At 46.0% G+C, this 17,985-nt stretch overlaps 1 protein-coding gene across 7 annotated transcripts in view; it reads left to right on the top strand.

Annotated features, from left to right (window-relative positions):
- Nucleotides 1-17,985, top strand: part of ythdc2 (YTH domain containing 2) — a 121,586-nt gene that overhangs the window by 18,482 nt on the left and 85,119 nt on the right. For all 7 annotated transcript variants that reach the window (XM_085987102.1, XM_085987093.1, XM_085987088.1 and 4 more), the window contains exons 5-8: nt 7,159-7,361; nt 9,020-9,186; nt 9,264-9,366; nt 13,833-13,989. In XM_085987102.1, the coding sequence (XP_085843228.1) occupies nt 7,159-7,361; nt 9,020-9,186; nt 9,264-9,366; nt 13,833-13,989 (630 nt within the window). The remainder of the gene's footprint in view (nt 1-7,158; nt 7,362-9,019; nt 9,187-9,263; nt 9,367-13,832; nt 13,990-17,985) is intronic.

The raw sequence follows: 17,985 nt of genomic DNA, 5'->3' as shown, positions 1-17,985 counted from the left end.
CGGGAAATCGCGGGGGGGGGGGAGAGCCTCGGGAAATCGCGGGGGGGGGGGAGAGCCTCGGGAAATCGTGGGGGGGGAGCCTCGGGATATCGCAGGGGGGGGAGAGAGCCTCGGGAAATCGCGGGGGGGGGAGCCTCGGGAAATCGCGGTGGGGGGGGGGGGAAGAGCCTCGGGGAAATCGCGGGGGGGGGGGCGAGCCTCGGGAAATCGTGGGGCGCTCGCGCTGACCGTGCATGCGCCGCCTGCACTGACCGCGCAGGCGCCGCCCGCCCGCCCACAGCGGCCGTCCATCAGCCGCGCGATATGCGGGGGACCTCGGCTCCGGACCTCGGGCGCTAGGCAGGGGGAGGGGCTGGAGAGAGGGGAGTGGGGGAGAGGAGGGAGGGATAGGGCAGGGAGAGGACATGACGGGGAGAGGGGGACACACGGGCAGGGAGACCAAGCGCCCCAAAATTGCCCACTGACCGCGCATGCGCCGCCCGCCCACAGCGGCCGTCCATCAGCCGCGCCATACGCGGGGGACCTCAGCTCCGGATCTCAGGCGCTAGGCAGGGGGAGGGGCCGGAGAGAGGGACAGAGGGGAGTGGGGGTGGGCGAGGGGAGGGAGACGGGAGAGAGAGGAGGGGAGGGAGGGATAGGACAGGGAGAGGACATGACAGGGAGAGGGGGACAAATGTAAGAAATCACACAACACCAGGTTATAGTCCAACAGCTTTATTTGAAATCACAAGCTTTCGGAGCGCTGCTCCTTCAGGTGAAGTGGAGAAATGCATAAAGACACAGCTTATATAGTCAGAGAATCATGTCAGATGTTTACAGGTAACCTTTCCAACTGCCATTTATCACACCTCGGCAGAGAGATAATCACAGCAGTCAAAGGTGTGAATGGTGTCCAAACAGGTCAGTCAGGGAAACATTACATCAAAGAACAATGAGGTGGGGTCACAAGGGGTCAAATATTGCAGATGCTGGGGTCTGTATGAAAAACTAAAAAATAGACAAAAAACATTTTTTTTGGCTGGAAATCACAGCAGGTCCGGCCGCATCTGTGTAGAGAGAACAAGCCAATGTCGACTCGAGTCTGGATGACCCTGCGTCAGGTGGGGTTACATGTAGCGTGACATGAACCCAAGATCTCGGTTAAGGCCGTCCTCATGGGTGCGGAACTTGGCTATCAGTTTCTGCTCGACGATTTTGCGTTGTCGTGTGTCTCGAAGGCCACCTTGGAGAATGCTTACCCGAAGATCGGAGGCTGAATGTCCTTGACTGCTGAAGTGTTCCCCGACTGGGAGGGAACACTCCTGCCTGGTGATTGTTGCGCGGTGTCCGTTCATCCGTTGTCGCAGTGTCTGCATGGTCTCGCCGATGTACCATGCTCCGGGGCATCCTTTCCTGCAATGTATGAGGTAGACAACGTTGGCCGGGTCACATGAGTATGTACCATGTACCTGGTGGGTGGTGTCCTCACGTGTGATGATGGTATCTGTGTTGATGATCTGGCATGTCTTGCAGAGGTTGCTGTGGCAGGGTTGTGTGGTGTCGTGGTCGCTGTTCTCCTGGAAGCTGGGTAATTTGCTGCGAACGATGGTCTGTTTGAGGTTAGGCGGCTGTTTGAAAGCGAGTAGTGGAGGTGTGGGGATGGCCTTAGCGAGGTGTTCGTCGTCATCGATGACATGTTGAAGGCTGCGAAGAACATGGCGTAGTTTCTCCGCTCCGGGGAAGTACTGGACGACGAAGGGTACTCTGTTGGTTGTGTCCCGTGTTTGTCTTCTGAGGAGGTCTATGCGATTTTTCGCTGTGGCCCGTCGGAACTGTCGATCGACGAGTCGAGCGTCATATCCCGTTCTTACAAGGGCGTCTTTCAGTGTCTGTAGGTGTCCATCGCGTTCCTCCTCGTCTGAGCAGATCCTGTGTATTCGCAGGGCTTGTCCATAGGGGATGGCTTCTTTAACGTGGTTAGGGTGGAAGCTGGAGAAGTGAAGCATCGTGAGGTTGTCCGTGGGCTTGCGGTAGAGTGAAGTGCTGAGGTGTCCGTCTTTGATGGAGATTCGTGTGTCCAGGAATGAGACTGATTCTGAGGAGTAGTCCATGGTGAGTTTGATGGTGGGATGGAACTTGTTGATGTTATCGTGTAGTCTTTTCAGTGATTCTTCGCCGTGGGTCCATCGGAAGAAAATGTCGTCGATGTATCTGGTGTATAGTGTTGGTTGGAGATCCTGTGCAGCGAAGAGGTCTTGCTCGAACTTGTGCATGAAGATGTTTGCGTATTGGGGTGCGAATTTGGTCCCCATGGCTGTTCCGTGTGTTTGGGTAAAGAACTGGTTGTCGAAGGTGAAGACATTGTGGTCAAGGATGAAGCGGATGAGTTGTAGGATGGCGTCTGGAGATTGGCTGTTGTTGGTGTTGAGTACTGAGGCTGTCGCAGCGATGCCGTCATCGTGGGGGATACTGGTGTAGAGTGCCGAGACGTCCATCGTGGCGAGGAGTGTTCCTGGTTCAACTGGTCCGTGGGTGCTGAGCTTCTGTAAGAAGTCTGTAGTGTCGCGACAGAAGCTGGGGGTTCCCTGTACGATGGGTTTCAGGATGCCCTCGACATATCCAGAGAGGTCCTCACACAGGGTTCCGTTGCCTGATGCGATAGGACGTCCAGGTGTGTTGGCTTTGTGTATCTTTGGGAGGCAGTAGAAGTCACCCACGCGGGGAGTACGTGGGATGAGAGCATGTAGGATGCTTTGAAGGTCTGGATCGAAGGTTTTGATCAGTCTGTTGAGTTGGCGGGTGTGTTCTTTGGTCGGATCTGCGGGTAACTGTCTGTAGTGTTCCTGGTTGTCCAGTTGTCGGTATGCTTCTTTGCAATAGTCCGTTCTGTTCTGTATGACGATGGCACCTCCTTTGTCTGCTGGTTTGATGACGATGTTGCGGTTGGTCTTGAGAGCGTGGATGGCGTTGCGTTGTGCTCGGGTGACATTCTGGACTGTCTTGTGAGTGCGGCTGATGAATCTGGCATTGATGCATCTCCTGACAGCTTGAGCATACATGTCAAGCTTAGGGCAGTGACCCTCCGGAGGGGTCCAATTTGACTCTTTCTTCTTTGGTCGCTGCACTGCGGATCCCTCTGCTGTTCCGGATCATTGATTGTCTCATTGGGTTCGCTGCTGACATCTTGGGATTTGTGGAAGAATTCCCGGAGCCTCATTCTCCTGATGAATTCTTCTGTGTCTGCCGCGAGACCGATGGGGTCCATTTTGGTGGTGGGGCAGAAATTGAGCCCTCGGCTGAGAACTTCAATTTTGTCTGGTTGAAGGGTGTGGTCGGACAGGTTGACGATGGATTTCCCTGTGGTTTCAACCGTGGTACCGGGGGAGGCTTGGTTGCTGCCGCTGGTGATGCCAAGTTTCTCAAGCTTCCTGTTCTTGGTGTGCATGTAGGTAGCATAGTTCCGTTGCCTTGTTTGTTTGGCGGTGTCTCGTAGCTGGTCTGCTGCGTCCTGAGCACAGGCTGAGAACATGGACTCCATCTCGGTTTCGAGGTTGCGGCGTCTGCTGTAGAGCTGGTGTACGAGATGGTTGAGGAGTGTGCGAGAGGTACGACGGCAGAGTCTCTCAGCGTAGTCTGTGTTGTAGGTAGACTTGAGTGGGTTAGTGATCTGTAGTCCTTTCGGGATCTTGTCTGCTTTCTTGCATCTCTGTCGAAACTTGATGTCTGTGTCGATATGCGCGATCTTCTTGGAGATCCTCTCCACTTCACCTGAAGAAGGAGCAGCGCTCCGAAAGCTTGTGATTTCAAATAAAGCTGTTGGACTATAACCTGGTGTTGTGTGATTTCTTACATTTGTCCACCCCAGTCCAACTCCGGCATCTCCACACCAGGGAGAGGGGGGACACACAGGGGCAGGGAGACCAAGCGCCCCAAAATTGCCCTCGCGCCCCAAAATTGCCCTCGCAACGCGGGGCTCCCCAGCTAGTCTATATATATAAAGTGGCTCTTCTGTCTGTCCCGATGTCTGTCCGTTCTCTATACGTTTGAAAGTTACAGAGCGTACCGACGCGCGCGTCGCCTCAAAAGAAAGCTTGCGATTCCGGACCGGTCATAGGCGTATTTACGTTTCGGCCGGACAAAAATCCCGCCCGCGGTATCCCAAAAACGTTCAGCGTTCCGCTCATTAGCATCTCATTAGCGACCGTGTGACGTCGAGGTCGACCAATCGGACGGCGGGTTCCTTCCTACAGTTGAGTGTCGAGTGACTCGACGATTGACCAATCCTACGCTTCGGTGACCTGACCGGTCGACCAATCGGTGCGTGTGTGGGCGGGCCTTATCCTTCTGAACCGAGGTGAGTGGCCGCCATCTTGATTTTTCACGATTTTCCCCCCACACTTTCAGTGTGTTAGGGAAGTAAGGTAAATATTTGAATTATGTGTTAGGGAATTAATTAACAATTTATTTGAGTTTTATATTGTGTTTAGCAACCCCCCCCCTCCTCCTCACCCTCGCGCAGGGGGGACTCAGGGCCTGAAGCGCAAAAAATTTCCCTCTCTCTCTCTCCTCCTCTTCCCTCTCTCTCCTTCTCCTCTTCCCTCTCTCCTCTTCCCTCTCTGTCCTTCTCCTCTTCCCTCTCTGTCTCTCTCTACTTCCCCCTCTCAGGTTTCACGGTGTCGCGGATGGAGCGCGGGCGGGCCGCCCGAAGTTTCCCGCTCGCTAACGGCCGCCAAGCCGCCCTTGCCTGCCGCTCGCACTGACCGCGCATGCGCCGCCCGCCCGCCGCAGCCGTCCATCAGCCGCGCGATACGCGGGGGACCTCAGCTCCGGTCCGTCCCGGCCTCAGAACCCGACCACGCCTTAAGCGCTAGGCCCCGCACGGCCGCTATCGCAACGGCACCGGACCTCAGGCGCTAGGCAGGGGGAGGGGCCGGAGAGAGGGACAGAGGGGAGCGGGGGAGGGGAGCGGGGGAGGGGAGGGGTGGGGGTGGGCGAGGGGGTGGGGGGAGGGAGACGGGAGGGAGGGGAGGGGAGGGAGGGATAGGACAGGGAGAGGACATGACAGGGAGAGGGGGACACACAGGGGCAGGGAGACCAAGCGCCCCAAAATTGCCCTCGCAACACGGGGCTCCCCAGCTAGTTTAAAATAAATGGGTTACTGTTGTTAAAAATATTGCTGATTGGAAAATTATAGTATACAGATGTAACTGAAAAACGCATTTCTGTTTTTAAAAATAGATTTTGGTATCTGGTTTATATTTTAGAAATTTACAGACAATCCACTCTACTCTGCTTTTAGCTTTCAAAACATTAAGTGATTCACACTATTCAGCAAAGGTGTTTTTAAAAAAAAAAAAAAAAATGGAATGAAACTTTGGAAGGTTGTGACAATCTTAATGTATTTTGCCAATTAGCATTTAAATTCATGGTATTTTGTAGATTGAAAATTTATAAAATATTTAGAGCAATAGAATGACAGTTTCATAGAAACATAGAAGATAGGAGCAGGAGTAGGCCATTCGGCCCCTCGAGCCTGCTCCGCCATTCAATGCAATCATGGCTGATCATCCAAATTCAGTACCCGGTCCCTGCTTTCTCCCCATACCCCTTGATCCCTTTAGCCTTAAGAAATATATCCTACTCCTTCTTGAATATATTTAATGAATTGGCCTCTACTGCCTTCTGTGGTCGAGAATTCCACAGGTTCACCACTCTCTGGGTGAAGAAATTCCTCCTCATTTCTGTCCTAAATGGCTTGCCCCTTATCCTTAGATTGTGACCCCTGGTTCTGGACTCCCTGACCATCGGGAACATCCTTCCTACATCTAGTCTGTCCAGTCCTGTCAGAATTTTATAAGTTTCAATGAGATCCCCTCTCATTCTTCTAAACTCCAGCGAGTATAAGCCCAGTCGACCCAATCTCTCCTCATACGTCATTCCTGCTATCTCAGGTATCAGCCTGGTGAATCTTCGCTGAACTCCTTCCATGGCAAGAACATCCTTCCTCAGATAAGGTGACCAAAACTGCACACAATACTCAAGATGTGGTCTCACCAAGGCCCTGTACAACTGCAGCAAGACATCCTTGTTCCTGTACTCAAACCCTCTCGCTACGAAGGCCAACATACCATTTGCCTTCTTAACCGCCTGCTGCACCTGCATGCTTACCTTCAGCGACTGGTGCACAAGGACACCCAGGTTTCGTTGCACTTCCCCTTCTCCCAATCTATTGCCATTCAGATAATCTGCCTTCCTGTTTTTGCCACCAAAGTGGATAACCTCACATTTATCCACGTTATATTGCATCTGCCATGCTTCTTCCCACTCACCCAACCTGTCCAAATCATACTGGAGTTTCTTGGCATCCTCCTCACAGCACACACGCCCACCCAGCTTTGTGTCATCTGTAAATTTGGAGATATTGCATCTAATTCCCTTGTCTAGATCATTAATATATATTGTGAATAGCTGGGGGCCAAGGACCGATCCCTGCGGTACCCCACTAGTCACTGCCTGCCACTTGGAAAAAGACCCATTTATTCCAAATCTTTGCTTTCTGTCTGCCAACCAGTTCTCTATCCAAGTCAATACCTTGCCCCCAATCCCATGTGCCTTAACTTTACACGCTAATCTCTTATGCGGGACCTTATCGAAAGCCTTCTGAAAGTCCAAATACACCACATTTCAAAAAAGGTGGTAGAGAGAAAACGGGGAATTACGGACCGGTAAGCCTGACATCGGTAGTGGGGAAAATGCTAGAGTCCATTATAAAAGATGTAATAGCAGAGCACTTGGCAAAAAGTGACCGGATCGGACAAAGTCAACATGGATTTACAAAAGGTAAATCGTGCTTGACTAATCTACTGGAATGTTTTGAGGATGTAACTGGTAAAATAGTTACTGTTCTAATAGTATTGAAATCGCGTGACAAACACTAATCATTGGGAGTCAAGGCTCGCCAAAGTCTGAAGAGCTTGCATGTAAGGTTGCAATAGTTACTAATCTCTACATTGTTGGTCCAAGTCTTAAAAATATGTATCCATTTTTACAGGTTCATGTTGCACAAGTCTGTCATTTTATGAGAAACATTGTAATATTTTGTGTAGATAAGCTATTTTTAGTTTTTATGTTGATTTTTCAAGCTGTGCTTCAGTTAGTTGCACTTGTTTGCCCTCCCAGAAAACAACCGAGAAATGAATAAGACCAGTGGTAGACTCAACAACGGCATTCCTCAAGTTCCACCAAAACGAGGAGATTCCGAATTAGATGCCTTCAGACAGTCTCTGCCTGTTTTTGAAAAGCGAGATGAAATAGTGAAAATCATAAAAGAGAACAGAGTGATTTTAATAGTTGGAGAAACAGGATCTGGAAAAACTACACAGGTGCGACCCCCTTAATTTGTCAATAACTTTTTTTTATATTGCCTTATATCAAAATGCCTCAAAGCAATTCACACACCCACAGCTCTTTTGAGTGCAGTGGCTGTTATATGGGAAAACATAGATCCATTAAAACTTGGTTATATGTACTTTTTTTAATATGTAGAATTTTCTTTTGGAAAATTTTCAGGAGACGCTTGTGTATTTTATGGCGTGATGTCACTTGTATTTATTTTTTGGTGAAGTACAAATCTCCATTTTATATCCTCTGCTTTGTATGCATTGATACTTGTTGACTTAAGCCCCTGTGCTTTGGCTTTTGGCAACCTGTGCATCAGTTCTTTGGATTTAATTAAGTGGTGTGTGACTGTACAGGAGCAGTGTGCACTCTATTTTCAGCAAAGCAAAACTTCAATTATATGAATTTCTTAATGGTTTGTAGACTCCTAGTCCTAAGTATGGCAAGTGGGTCTATGTGCACATCATTCATGGTTAATCTAAAAAATTGACTTTTGAAGTTCTTCTCATGGGTAAATTTGTAATGTTGGTATCCCAACAGAAGTCTGAAGATCTCTAGTTCATTTTATTTTGGTTGAAATGGTGGTTTTTTTGATTGAAGAAGAACCTCTAAATTTCATGCTGCAAACTTTAAAATGGCTGTGTGGTGCAGTAACAGCTGCATCACAGCCATGGAACAGTTAGCATAGCTTTTGTTTTCTTGACTTAATTATATTTAATATAAATGTATATTTCCCCAAGTTTAAAGTATAGATTGCTAAGGGAGGATTGAAATGTCAAATTAGTTATTCACCTTTTTCCAAAAAAAAAGGAAATGTTAATATTTGAGAGCTTTTTTAAACTTACCTTTGCTTAAGGTTCTGAAAATGGAGTAATAGAGGATTTTCATGTGATTTTTAAAAAATGTGTTCATTTATAGTAGAATTGTATATAGAATATATTCTGCCAATAATTCATTGATTTTTATAAACCTTTATCCCTTTGATATTTTCTCACCTTTAGTCACTCCTACAACACTTGATTTCATGATTTCAGATAAAGCCTTTTACAGTTGCTGTTTAGTAGTGTGTGTGTTTTAATGTTGCTTTGATCTTTACCTCTGGAAAATATATGGTGCTGGAGATTTTTTCAAAGAGCATGTGATTACAAAATAGAGTCACAGGCACAATATTCTGAAGCTTTCCAAATATTTTTGCAACAGTTACTGCGCTTTTATCTCATTAAAACATATAAGATTCTGAGGGGGATTGACAGGATAGATGCGGAGAGGTTGTTTCCCCTGGCTGAAGAGTTTGAACTCGGGGGCATAGTTTCAGGATAAGGGGTCGGCCATTTAAGACTGAGATGAGAAATTTCTTCAGAGGTTTGTGAATCTTTGGAATTCTCTGCCCCAAAGGGCTGTGGATGCTGAATTGTTGAGTATATTCAAGGCTGAGATGGATAGATTTTTGAACTCTAGGGGAATCAAGGGATATGGGCATTGGGTGGAAAAGTGGAGTTGAGGGCGAAAATCAGCATGATCTTATTGAATGGCAGAGCTGGTTCGAGGGGCTTTATAGCCTACTCCTCCTAATTTTTATGTTCTGAGTCTGTCTCTTAATTTGAGTGTGGCTATGTTCACTCATTATCGTATTATTTTTCAGATTCCCCAGTTCCTTCTGGATGACTGTTACAAGAATGGAATACCCTGTCGTATATTCTGTACTCAGCCCAGGCGACTTGCAGCTATTGCTGTGGCAGAAAGGGTTGCTGCAGAGAGGGGTGAGAAGATTGGGCAGACTATTGGTTACCAGATTCGACTGGAGAGCAGGTATAACAGAAGAAGCTGCTGAACCCAAAAGTGCACTTGACATTTAAGTTGCTAATGCAGAATTCTTTTTATTTCAGGGTTTCCCCAAAGACACTGCTGACATTTTGTACTAATGGAGTACTTCTTCGAACACTAATGGCTGGAGACGGCACCTTAGCAGCTGTCACACATGTGATAGTAGTAAGTTTATTAGAATGATGCATCCATCCATTTTCCCTAACTGAAATAAATGAAATGAAAACAGAAACTGCTGGAAATATAGGTTCTTCAGCACCTCAAAAAGAAGTGCTGTTAATATTATTTTGGCTGTGGACCCTTTCTCAGAACTGGAAGGTAGCCCTGAAAATAAAAAAAGGCAGATTAATGTGTTTGGCTGTAGACCCTTTGTTACAACTGGCAACTGGAAGATAATTAAACCCTTTTACAGGGCTCAACAAAAATGAAGGAAGCTGGATAAGAATAGGTTTAAGGAGTTAGGACTAAATAAAACGATCATCTCGGTGAGACAGTGAAAAGCATTTTTAGAAAAAAGGTGGCAGTGGAGGCATGGAAATGGGGGCAGACATGGTCAACAGCCCTGTCACCCACAGCTAAGTGAAAATCTTAGTTGAGGGAAAAAAGCACTGGTATGGAAAGTGGTTAACACAGCAGATACTATGGCAATGGAGAAACAAGGAGAAAGGGATGGAAACTTTGCAGAGTGGAGTGGGACCACATACAGCATGAACCCAGCACCAAAGCACATCTCCTTATACCGATTCTTACCTGTTTCCTTCATTTTGTTGTGCCCTGTAAAGGGCTTGATTATCTTCCTGTTACCAGTTGTAACAAAGGGTCTAGAGCCAAAACCTGTCTTTTTTATTTTCAGATGCTGATAGACTGAATATCTATTTCCAGCATTTTTTATTTTAGATTTATAGTTTGTTTCTCTTTATCCCTGCTGTGAAATAAGTGGCCACAATGCAAAATGCTAATTGTAATATAGCAATATAGTTAATTTACTAAAATAAGCAATTCTTGAAATATTTACAAGATAATCTGGTGGTGTACTGTATTGGTTTTAGCCTACATATTGGGCTTCCCAACCAAACCAATTATACTGGATCGGAGGGTGCCAGATGCTTGTTCATGGAAGGAAAGTCACAGGAACTGCTCGTGTGTCCCTTCTAATGGGCAGGTTACATTATAACAGAGTCCTGGAAGCAGATCATCTGTTTGGCTGAAGAATTGTGCCTCTTTTTTTAGGGCAGGAGAGTGGAAGGAGGGAAGCAAGTTTAAAAAGGAGAGAAAATGCAAACTAACCAAAAAAAGTCTTAGTTTTGAAAAGGGTAGTGTTATACTTTTTTAAAACAGAATTTGATTTATATAGCAATTTTAATGAAAATTACCAGTGAATTTTTAATGTTTTGAAGGATTAGTTGCTTCTACTACAGTACCATTATATTTGCTCTGAGTGTCTTAATTCAGAAAAACAGCACCAGTATACTGCCACTGGATGGCAATGACAGGCTCGCATAGTTTGTAAAGTACATTAGCACACTCTATTGTTAGAGTACTAGAGCTGCAGTTGACTAAATGCAGGAAACTCGTTTAAACGGCACCTAAATATCCGGAATTCTCTATTAACCAGCAAAAATCTCACTCTGAAAACAACACCTCAATAACCGGCAATGTTGCCAAGTCCGAGTCCGAGTCTCCCGCGGTGGCCGAGTTAGTCAGTGGGAGCAGTTCTCCAAACTGCCACTACTCGGCTTCTTGGCGCTGTCAGAAGTCGGAACATCTCAATACCCCTGTAACAGAAGTCTGACTCTCCCGCGCTGCCAGTAATCTCTTCTGATCTGCCATTTTACAGGGGTACTGTGTGTCTCCCACGCTGCTGGTAGTCATTGCATTGCATTACCCTCAACTGGCAGTACTGTACTTAATCAAGCATCTTCCACCATCCATTTAACACAACATTCTGTAGGTTGATTTGTATACTGCACATTTCTTGATTTTTTTTATTTTTCTTTGTTTAAAAATAGCCTCGGTAGATAACCCTCTCCGTCATCCGGCAACACACCGGTGCCGGATACCGAAGAGTTTCCTGTAGTGGTAAATTTGACTACAGAAAGCTAACCTTAGCTACCTCAGCAAGTTTGGATTTTACTTTTGTGCTAACCAAGTTGTAGCTTGATCACTAATTTCTTTTTTCACTTATTTCCAGTTAATTTCTTCTACCCTCCTCCTATTGTTGTATCTTTCTGAAATGTTTCTTCTTTGAAACAGTAAGGCTGTATGGTCTGTACTATTGTATCTCCAGGGTATGCCTGCTTTCTGTTGTCTTGTGCTCCAGGCAGCTGCTTCATTAGAAACTATGGGGAAATTTGTTTAGTGAGAGCATTTCAGTTCAATTGACAGTCCAAGCTGGGACTTGAATTTGTGATCCAGCATTCAATCTGCACAATTAACTAAAATGCGTGGATTTTTTTTTGTATGAGTGTCTTACTGTTAAAGTATTTCTCGCACTAGAGAAGGGAATGGGAAATGGCAATAACCAATCATTTCTGCTAGGCTGTATACTGAAGCCTTTTGGTTTATTCTGGTCTACTGAGATGACTTCCTCTGTAATGAACTGCTTACTGAACAAGCAGTTGGAGGGGGAAGAAAGGGAAAATGGAGACCGGGATAATCATGCATGCTAACTAGAAAATGCTGCCCAACAGCTTCACAAAAGCTGACAGCCCCAGAAAAGCTGACGAGTACAAAATAGCTCTGAGTTTAGTCCTCGTGAAGATGAGTTGTGCTGTAAACGCAGGAGAATATGGGCAGATAAATTAAGCTGCAGGTATAAGCAACATTTTATCACCATTAGTTGGGGAAAAATCCTACCGCACAAGTGTGATTTGGTGCAATGGGGAATTTAGAGTTTCCTGATGGGAATGACTGTTGAAGGTGTGAGATTTCTTTTTGTAATGGGATCTGGGACATGTCTCCAGAAAGGTTTAAGTTTTGACACTTAATTTTTGCCATTTTGGAATCCAAAAATAATTTCTCCTGGAAGGGTTAGAGGTTATAAACATGAAAAAACTTAATTGTATGGACTTCAATACAAAATAAATGGGTTAATACTTAGTTAAAATAATGGATAGATAAATGTGTAAACATTTGTCCAATATTATCACCAATAACTTTTGGTCCATTTTGCTCTTTTGAACAGATTAACAAGGTCTAATTTCTTCTTGATATAAAAACCATCACACATTGCAATCATTAATAAAGTAAAATGCAAAGAAACGTGCTTTCCAGGAACAGCCATGAGCTGAATTGTATGCTCTGAATGTCTCCAGTCTGGGGGAAGCTGTTGCAGTCTTATTTATTAGCAATTTTTCATATTTTTCCATGCACGTTAACTGCTTTAATATAGGTGTTATGGGCTCTTTTCCCCAGTTACTTCATGGCAACAAAGGGATCTCAACCATTTGTTTATAAACTCAAAACAGCTAAATTACAGAACATAACTGGGCACTCTCACAAACAAGCCAACAGTCTGCATCACATATCACAACAGTGCACTATTAAAATCCTAAATATGGACATTTCAGTGAAATTTGTTTAAATTAAGTAAAGATCGTCACTGTTTCTATGATCTATTTCCAAACGTAGTGCAGTGGCAGGCATGCTCAATATTAAGTCAGGTAATCTGGAAAATATTCTCCTTACCTCAAAAATGTGGCTGCAACTAGTCTTGAACAAAATAAGGGTGAGGAAGTGATGTTATCAGAGGCCCGAAACTAGAAACCGCTACATAGACCGGCCGGAAAGTAACGTAATCGGTGACCCGGAACTGGACGTAGCTACATGGGGTCACTATTCATTCTGAGAAAATAAACATTCATCAAGACAAAAGCTGGGTATGCTCCAGAAGGTTCCTTTGAGGAAAATTAAAAGATTTTAAAAGCTGCATTTTAGCAGCTTATTTCTTCAATCTAACTTCTTTGGGGACAAACGCTAAATAAAAGCAACTGTAAAAATGATTCTCAGAAACCATTACCTCATCTTAAAACTTTTCTACCTTAAGTTTATGCACAACCAATAGTAAGGTGAAAAGTTGGTTGCATCTGTTTTCAGTTCTCTTTCCAGCTGACCTCATGGGTTCTGACAGCCTTCCAACTGGTCTAATTGGTTCAGACTGACTTTCTCCAATTCCAGTGAGAAAAGCTGATTTTTTTCTTGTGAAATGCTGACACATGGGTTGAAAAGCTAATGACCTGTTGGATAACAAATGAAAGCTATGGTATGGTTATTCAAGAACTGAACAGCTCAACAAACTGACTCTGCTTCCTTGCAACTCCGATCAGGACTTGTGGAGTAGGACTTGAACATTCCTAATAAGTGCCACTGAAAGATAGAGCACTAATATGCAGCACCACTTTGCTTAACCTGGTTGAATTCATCCTACAAATGCATAGGCTATTCACCACGTGAATTAAATGAATTACATTAAGTGATAAATGTGTGTGGAGAGGTATATGCTATGCTAACTGAAAACAGTAGAAGTTGTGCAGATTCAAAATTGGATATTACCATACTTTTGTTTTGTTAAGTGTACTATTATTGCTTAAGAATACATACCCATCCTTTCTTTTTCCCTTTTTGTGTGACAGGATGAAGTGCATGAGCGAGATCGGTTTAGTGATTTCTTATTAACTAAACTGAGGGACCTGATGCAGAAACATCCATCTCTAAGACTTATACTTTCTAGTGCAGCTCTGGATATTAATCTCTTTGTCAGATACTTTACTGGCTGTCCTGTAATTTACAGTAAGTAAAAGTTGGTAAACAACATTTAATATTTACCTAGTATCCTGCACTAAAATAAAGCCCCCTTTTCTATTATTTGCTTTGCCAAGGCCTCAAGATGATTTGGATGACTATCAATCTTCCTTTTATTTTAAAGTCTCATAAGTTCAGTTAACCAATATTTGGTATTACCTGGAGGTTTGTCTCCGGCAGTGGGGCAGGGCGGGTGGTGTCTGAGCGATCGCCCGTTGTGCTCGGCGCCTGATATTCAGTTCCATTGTAGTCAGTGGGGCGGAGTGTCGGGTGCTGCGGGCGGCTGGTCCGGTGCTGCCTGTTTTGTGCTGTTGCCCGAGAAGAATTTCTAGGCCTAAAATCAGTGTGTGGCTTTTAGGGGAATTGCAAAAGTATCTGGGGTGAAGGATTCTACAGAGAAGTGCTCTATTGAGGACTGGCTTAAGCTGTTCCAATCAGTGACAGTGAACACTTCCTTTGTTCTTGGCATTGATAGCCTGCATTAAGTACTGATACTTTGTACTGTTATTCTGTTGCACTCCATATTTTGTGATTTTGTTGTATTTCACTGTTGGGAATATAGCTAATGAACGAAAGCATTAATGTTATCTCTAGTAGTATAACGTAAAGTGTGTTTGAAAAATGTTAGTCTAGTATTTGGTAATATTATGCTGTGTTCTGTGCCACCTCTCCCCAAAAGGGGTGGTGCGCATTATATCCTAACGTTCCTTAAGTTTCAGAGAGGGAAGAGTTCCATTGCATGCACTGTGTAGTATGTGAAAAATTATGACAGGAAGTGTGCGTGCTTTTATTTAGCTTGGAAGCTCCATTGAGAGCATGCCCTTGTTTCAAGGCTGTCCTGACAACAGCACTGCAGGTTTTGAATGGTTTGGATGGGTTGAATGATTACCTGGGAAGATGCCAAGTATAGGATGTATTGTGGTGCATCCAATGTTACTAATAGTAAGCTGATATTTTGTACTGTGTATTACTTTTGAAAGGGAATTGGATAAATATTTGAAAGGGAAACATTTGCAGGGCTATGGGGGGAAAAGCAGGAGAGTGGGACTAATTGGATAGCACTTTCAAAGAGCCAGCACAGACACGATGGGCTGAATGGTCTCCTTCTGTGCGATACCATTCGCTGATTCTTTGATATTAAGAGTAGACCTGTTTAAAGTAAGATAGTTTGGTAAAATATTAACATTTGCTACTCCAGGTAAACATGGTCACAAATTTGAGTTATAAGAGGAAATTTAAACTGTTGCTAAAATGGCACTAATTGGCACTAAATTATCAGTATTACTCAGACTAGAAGGGTGGCTGGTATGGGAAATAAAAATGTCAGTGATGCAGTAGGAGATGCTTTTCTACACTGGGTTAAGGTACATTGGACGAAGCAGAGGGAACGTCTCTGCATCCATGTTGTACCTACCTGGGGATGCTTTATGCTGACACTGGTTGCTTAAAATGAAGATATGCTCCCATTTCCCATTGTGAACAAAAATAATCCATATTGAGGTTTGGTACAGTGTAACTTTGACCTTGGTATATCATGCTGTGTGCACTACTCACATATGTCTTCTATCTATATATATAAAGCGGCTCTTCTGTCTGTCTGTCTGTCCGCCTGGTCTCTGTACGTTTGGAAGTTACAGAGCGTACCGACGCGCGCGTCGCCTCAAAAGAAAGTTTGCGATTCCGGACCGGTCATAGGCGTATTTACGTTTCGGCCGGACAAAAATCCCGCCCGCGGTATCCCAAAAACGTTCAGCGTTCCGCTCATTAGCATCTCATTAGCGACCGTGTGACGTCGAGGTCTTCCTACAGTTGAGTGTCGAGTGACTCGACGATTGACCAATCCTACGCTTCGGTGACCTGACCGGTCGACCAATCGGTGTGTGTGTGGGCGGGCCTTATCCTTCTGAACCGAGGTGAGTGGCCGCCATCTTGATTTTTCACGATTTTTTCCCCCACACTTTCTGTGTGTTAGGGAACTAAGGTAAATATTTTAATGATGTGTTAGGGAATTAAATAACAATTTAATGGGGGGGGGGTGGGAGCCTCGGGAAATCGCGGGGGGGGGGGGGGGAGAGCCTCGGGAAATCGCGGGGGGGGTGGGGGGAGAGCCTCGGGAAATCGCGGGGGGTGGGGGGAGAGCCTCGGGAAATCGCCGGGGGGGGGAGCCTCGGGAAATCGCGGTGGGCTCGCGCTGACCGCGCATGCGCCGCCCGCCCGCCGCGGCCGTCCATCAGCCGCGCGATACGCGGGGGACCTCCGCTCCGGACCTCAGGCGCTAGGCAGGGGGAGGGGCCGGAGAGAGGGACAGAGGGGAGTGGGGGCGAGGGGGTGGGGGAGGGTAGGTGGGGGGAGGGAGGGAGAGGGGGGAGGGAGAGGAGGGGAGGGAGAGAGGACAGGGAGAGGACATGACAGGGAGAGGGGGGACACACAGGGGCAGGGAGACCAAGCGCCCCAAAATTGCCCTCGCAACGCGGGGCTCCCCAGCTAGTATCTTATGTATGTATGCAGTGAGCATTGTGAGTCAGTGGAACAAAATGTTTTTTGGTATTAATTATGGACACTTGCAGCAATTAAAAAAAAAAAAAAAAAGTAATTCAGGGGATGTGAATATCGCTGGCAAGGGCAGCATTTATTGCCCATCCTTAATTGCCCTTGAGAAGGTGGTGGTGAGCCGCTGCCTTGAATCTGCAGTCCGTGTGGTGAAGGTACTCCCACAGTGCTGTTGCGTAGGGCATTCTAGGATCTTAACCCAGTGACGATGAAGGAATGGCGATATAGTTCCAAGTCAGCATGTTGTGTGACTTGGAGGGGAGCTTGGAGATGGTGGTATTCCCATGCTCCTGTTGCCCTTGTCCTTCTAGGTGGTAAGGTAGCGGGTTTGGGAGGTGCTGTCGAAGAAGCCTTGGTGAGTTGCTGCAGTGCATCTTGTAGATGGTACACACTTTAGCCACGGTACGCCAGTGGTGGAGGGAGTGAATGTTTAAGTTCGTGGATAGTGTGCCAATCAAGCGGCTGCTTTGTCCTGGATGGTGTCAAGCTTCTTAAGTGTTGTCGGAGCTGTACTTATCCAGGCAAGTGGAGAGTATTCCGTCACACTCCTGACTTCTGCCTTCTGGATGGTGGAAAGGCTTTGGGGAGTCAGGAGGCAGAATACCCAGCTTCTGACCTCTTGTAGCCACAGTATTTATGAGGCTGGTCCAGTTAGGTTTCTGGTTGAGGGTGACCCCCCCCTTCCCCCCCCCCCCCCCCCCCCCCCAGGATGTTGATGCTGGGGGATGTCAAGGGGAGGTGTTTAGATTTTCTCGTTGGAGGTGGTCATTGCCTGGCACTTGTGTGGCGCGAATTTTACTTGCCACTTATCAGCCCAAGCCTGAATGTCGTCCAGGTCTTGCTGCATGCGGGCATGGACTGCTTCATTATCTGAGGAGTTGTGAATGGAATTAAACACTGTGCAATCATCAGCGAACATCCCCACATCTGACCACTTATGATGGAGGGAAGGCCATTGATGAAGCAACTGAAAATGGTTGGGCCTAGGACACTGCTTTGAGGAACTCCTGCAGTTTTGTCCTGGGGCTGAGATGATTGGTCTCGAATAACCACAACCACCTTTGTTTGTGCTAGTTATGACTAGCCAGCGGAGAGTTTTCCCCTGATTCCCATTGACTTCAGTTTTACTAGGGCTCCTTGATGCCACAATCTGTCAGATGCTGCTTTGATGTCAAGGGCAGTCACTACCATCTCACCTGTGGAATTTAGCACCTCTGTACATGTTTGGACCGAGGCTGTAATGAGATCTGGAGCTGAGTGGTCTTGGCGGAACCCAAACTGAGCGTCGGCGAACAGGTTATTGGGGAGTAAGTGCCTCTTGATAGCACTGTTGACGGCACCTTCCATCATTTTGCTGATGATTGCGAGTACACTTACGGGGTGGTAATTGGCCGGATTGGATTTGTCCTGCTTTTTGTGGACAAGACACACCTG

This window comes from Somniosus microcephalus, chromosome 1 (genome assembly GCF_052327205.1).
Source record: "Somniosus microcephalus isolate GS21.2 chromosome 1, FLI_Smic_1.0, whole genome shotgun sequence".
In the NCBI taxonomy this organism is placed as follows: domain Eukaryota; kingdom Metazoa; phylum Chordata; class Chondrichthyes; order Squaliformes; family Somniosidae; genus Somniosus; species Somniosus microcephalus.
The sequence above is the reverse complement of the archived record's forward strand: the minus strand, read 5'-3'. Positions and strand labels throughout refer to the sequence as shown.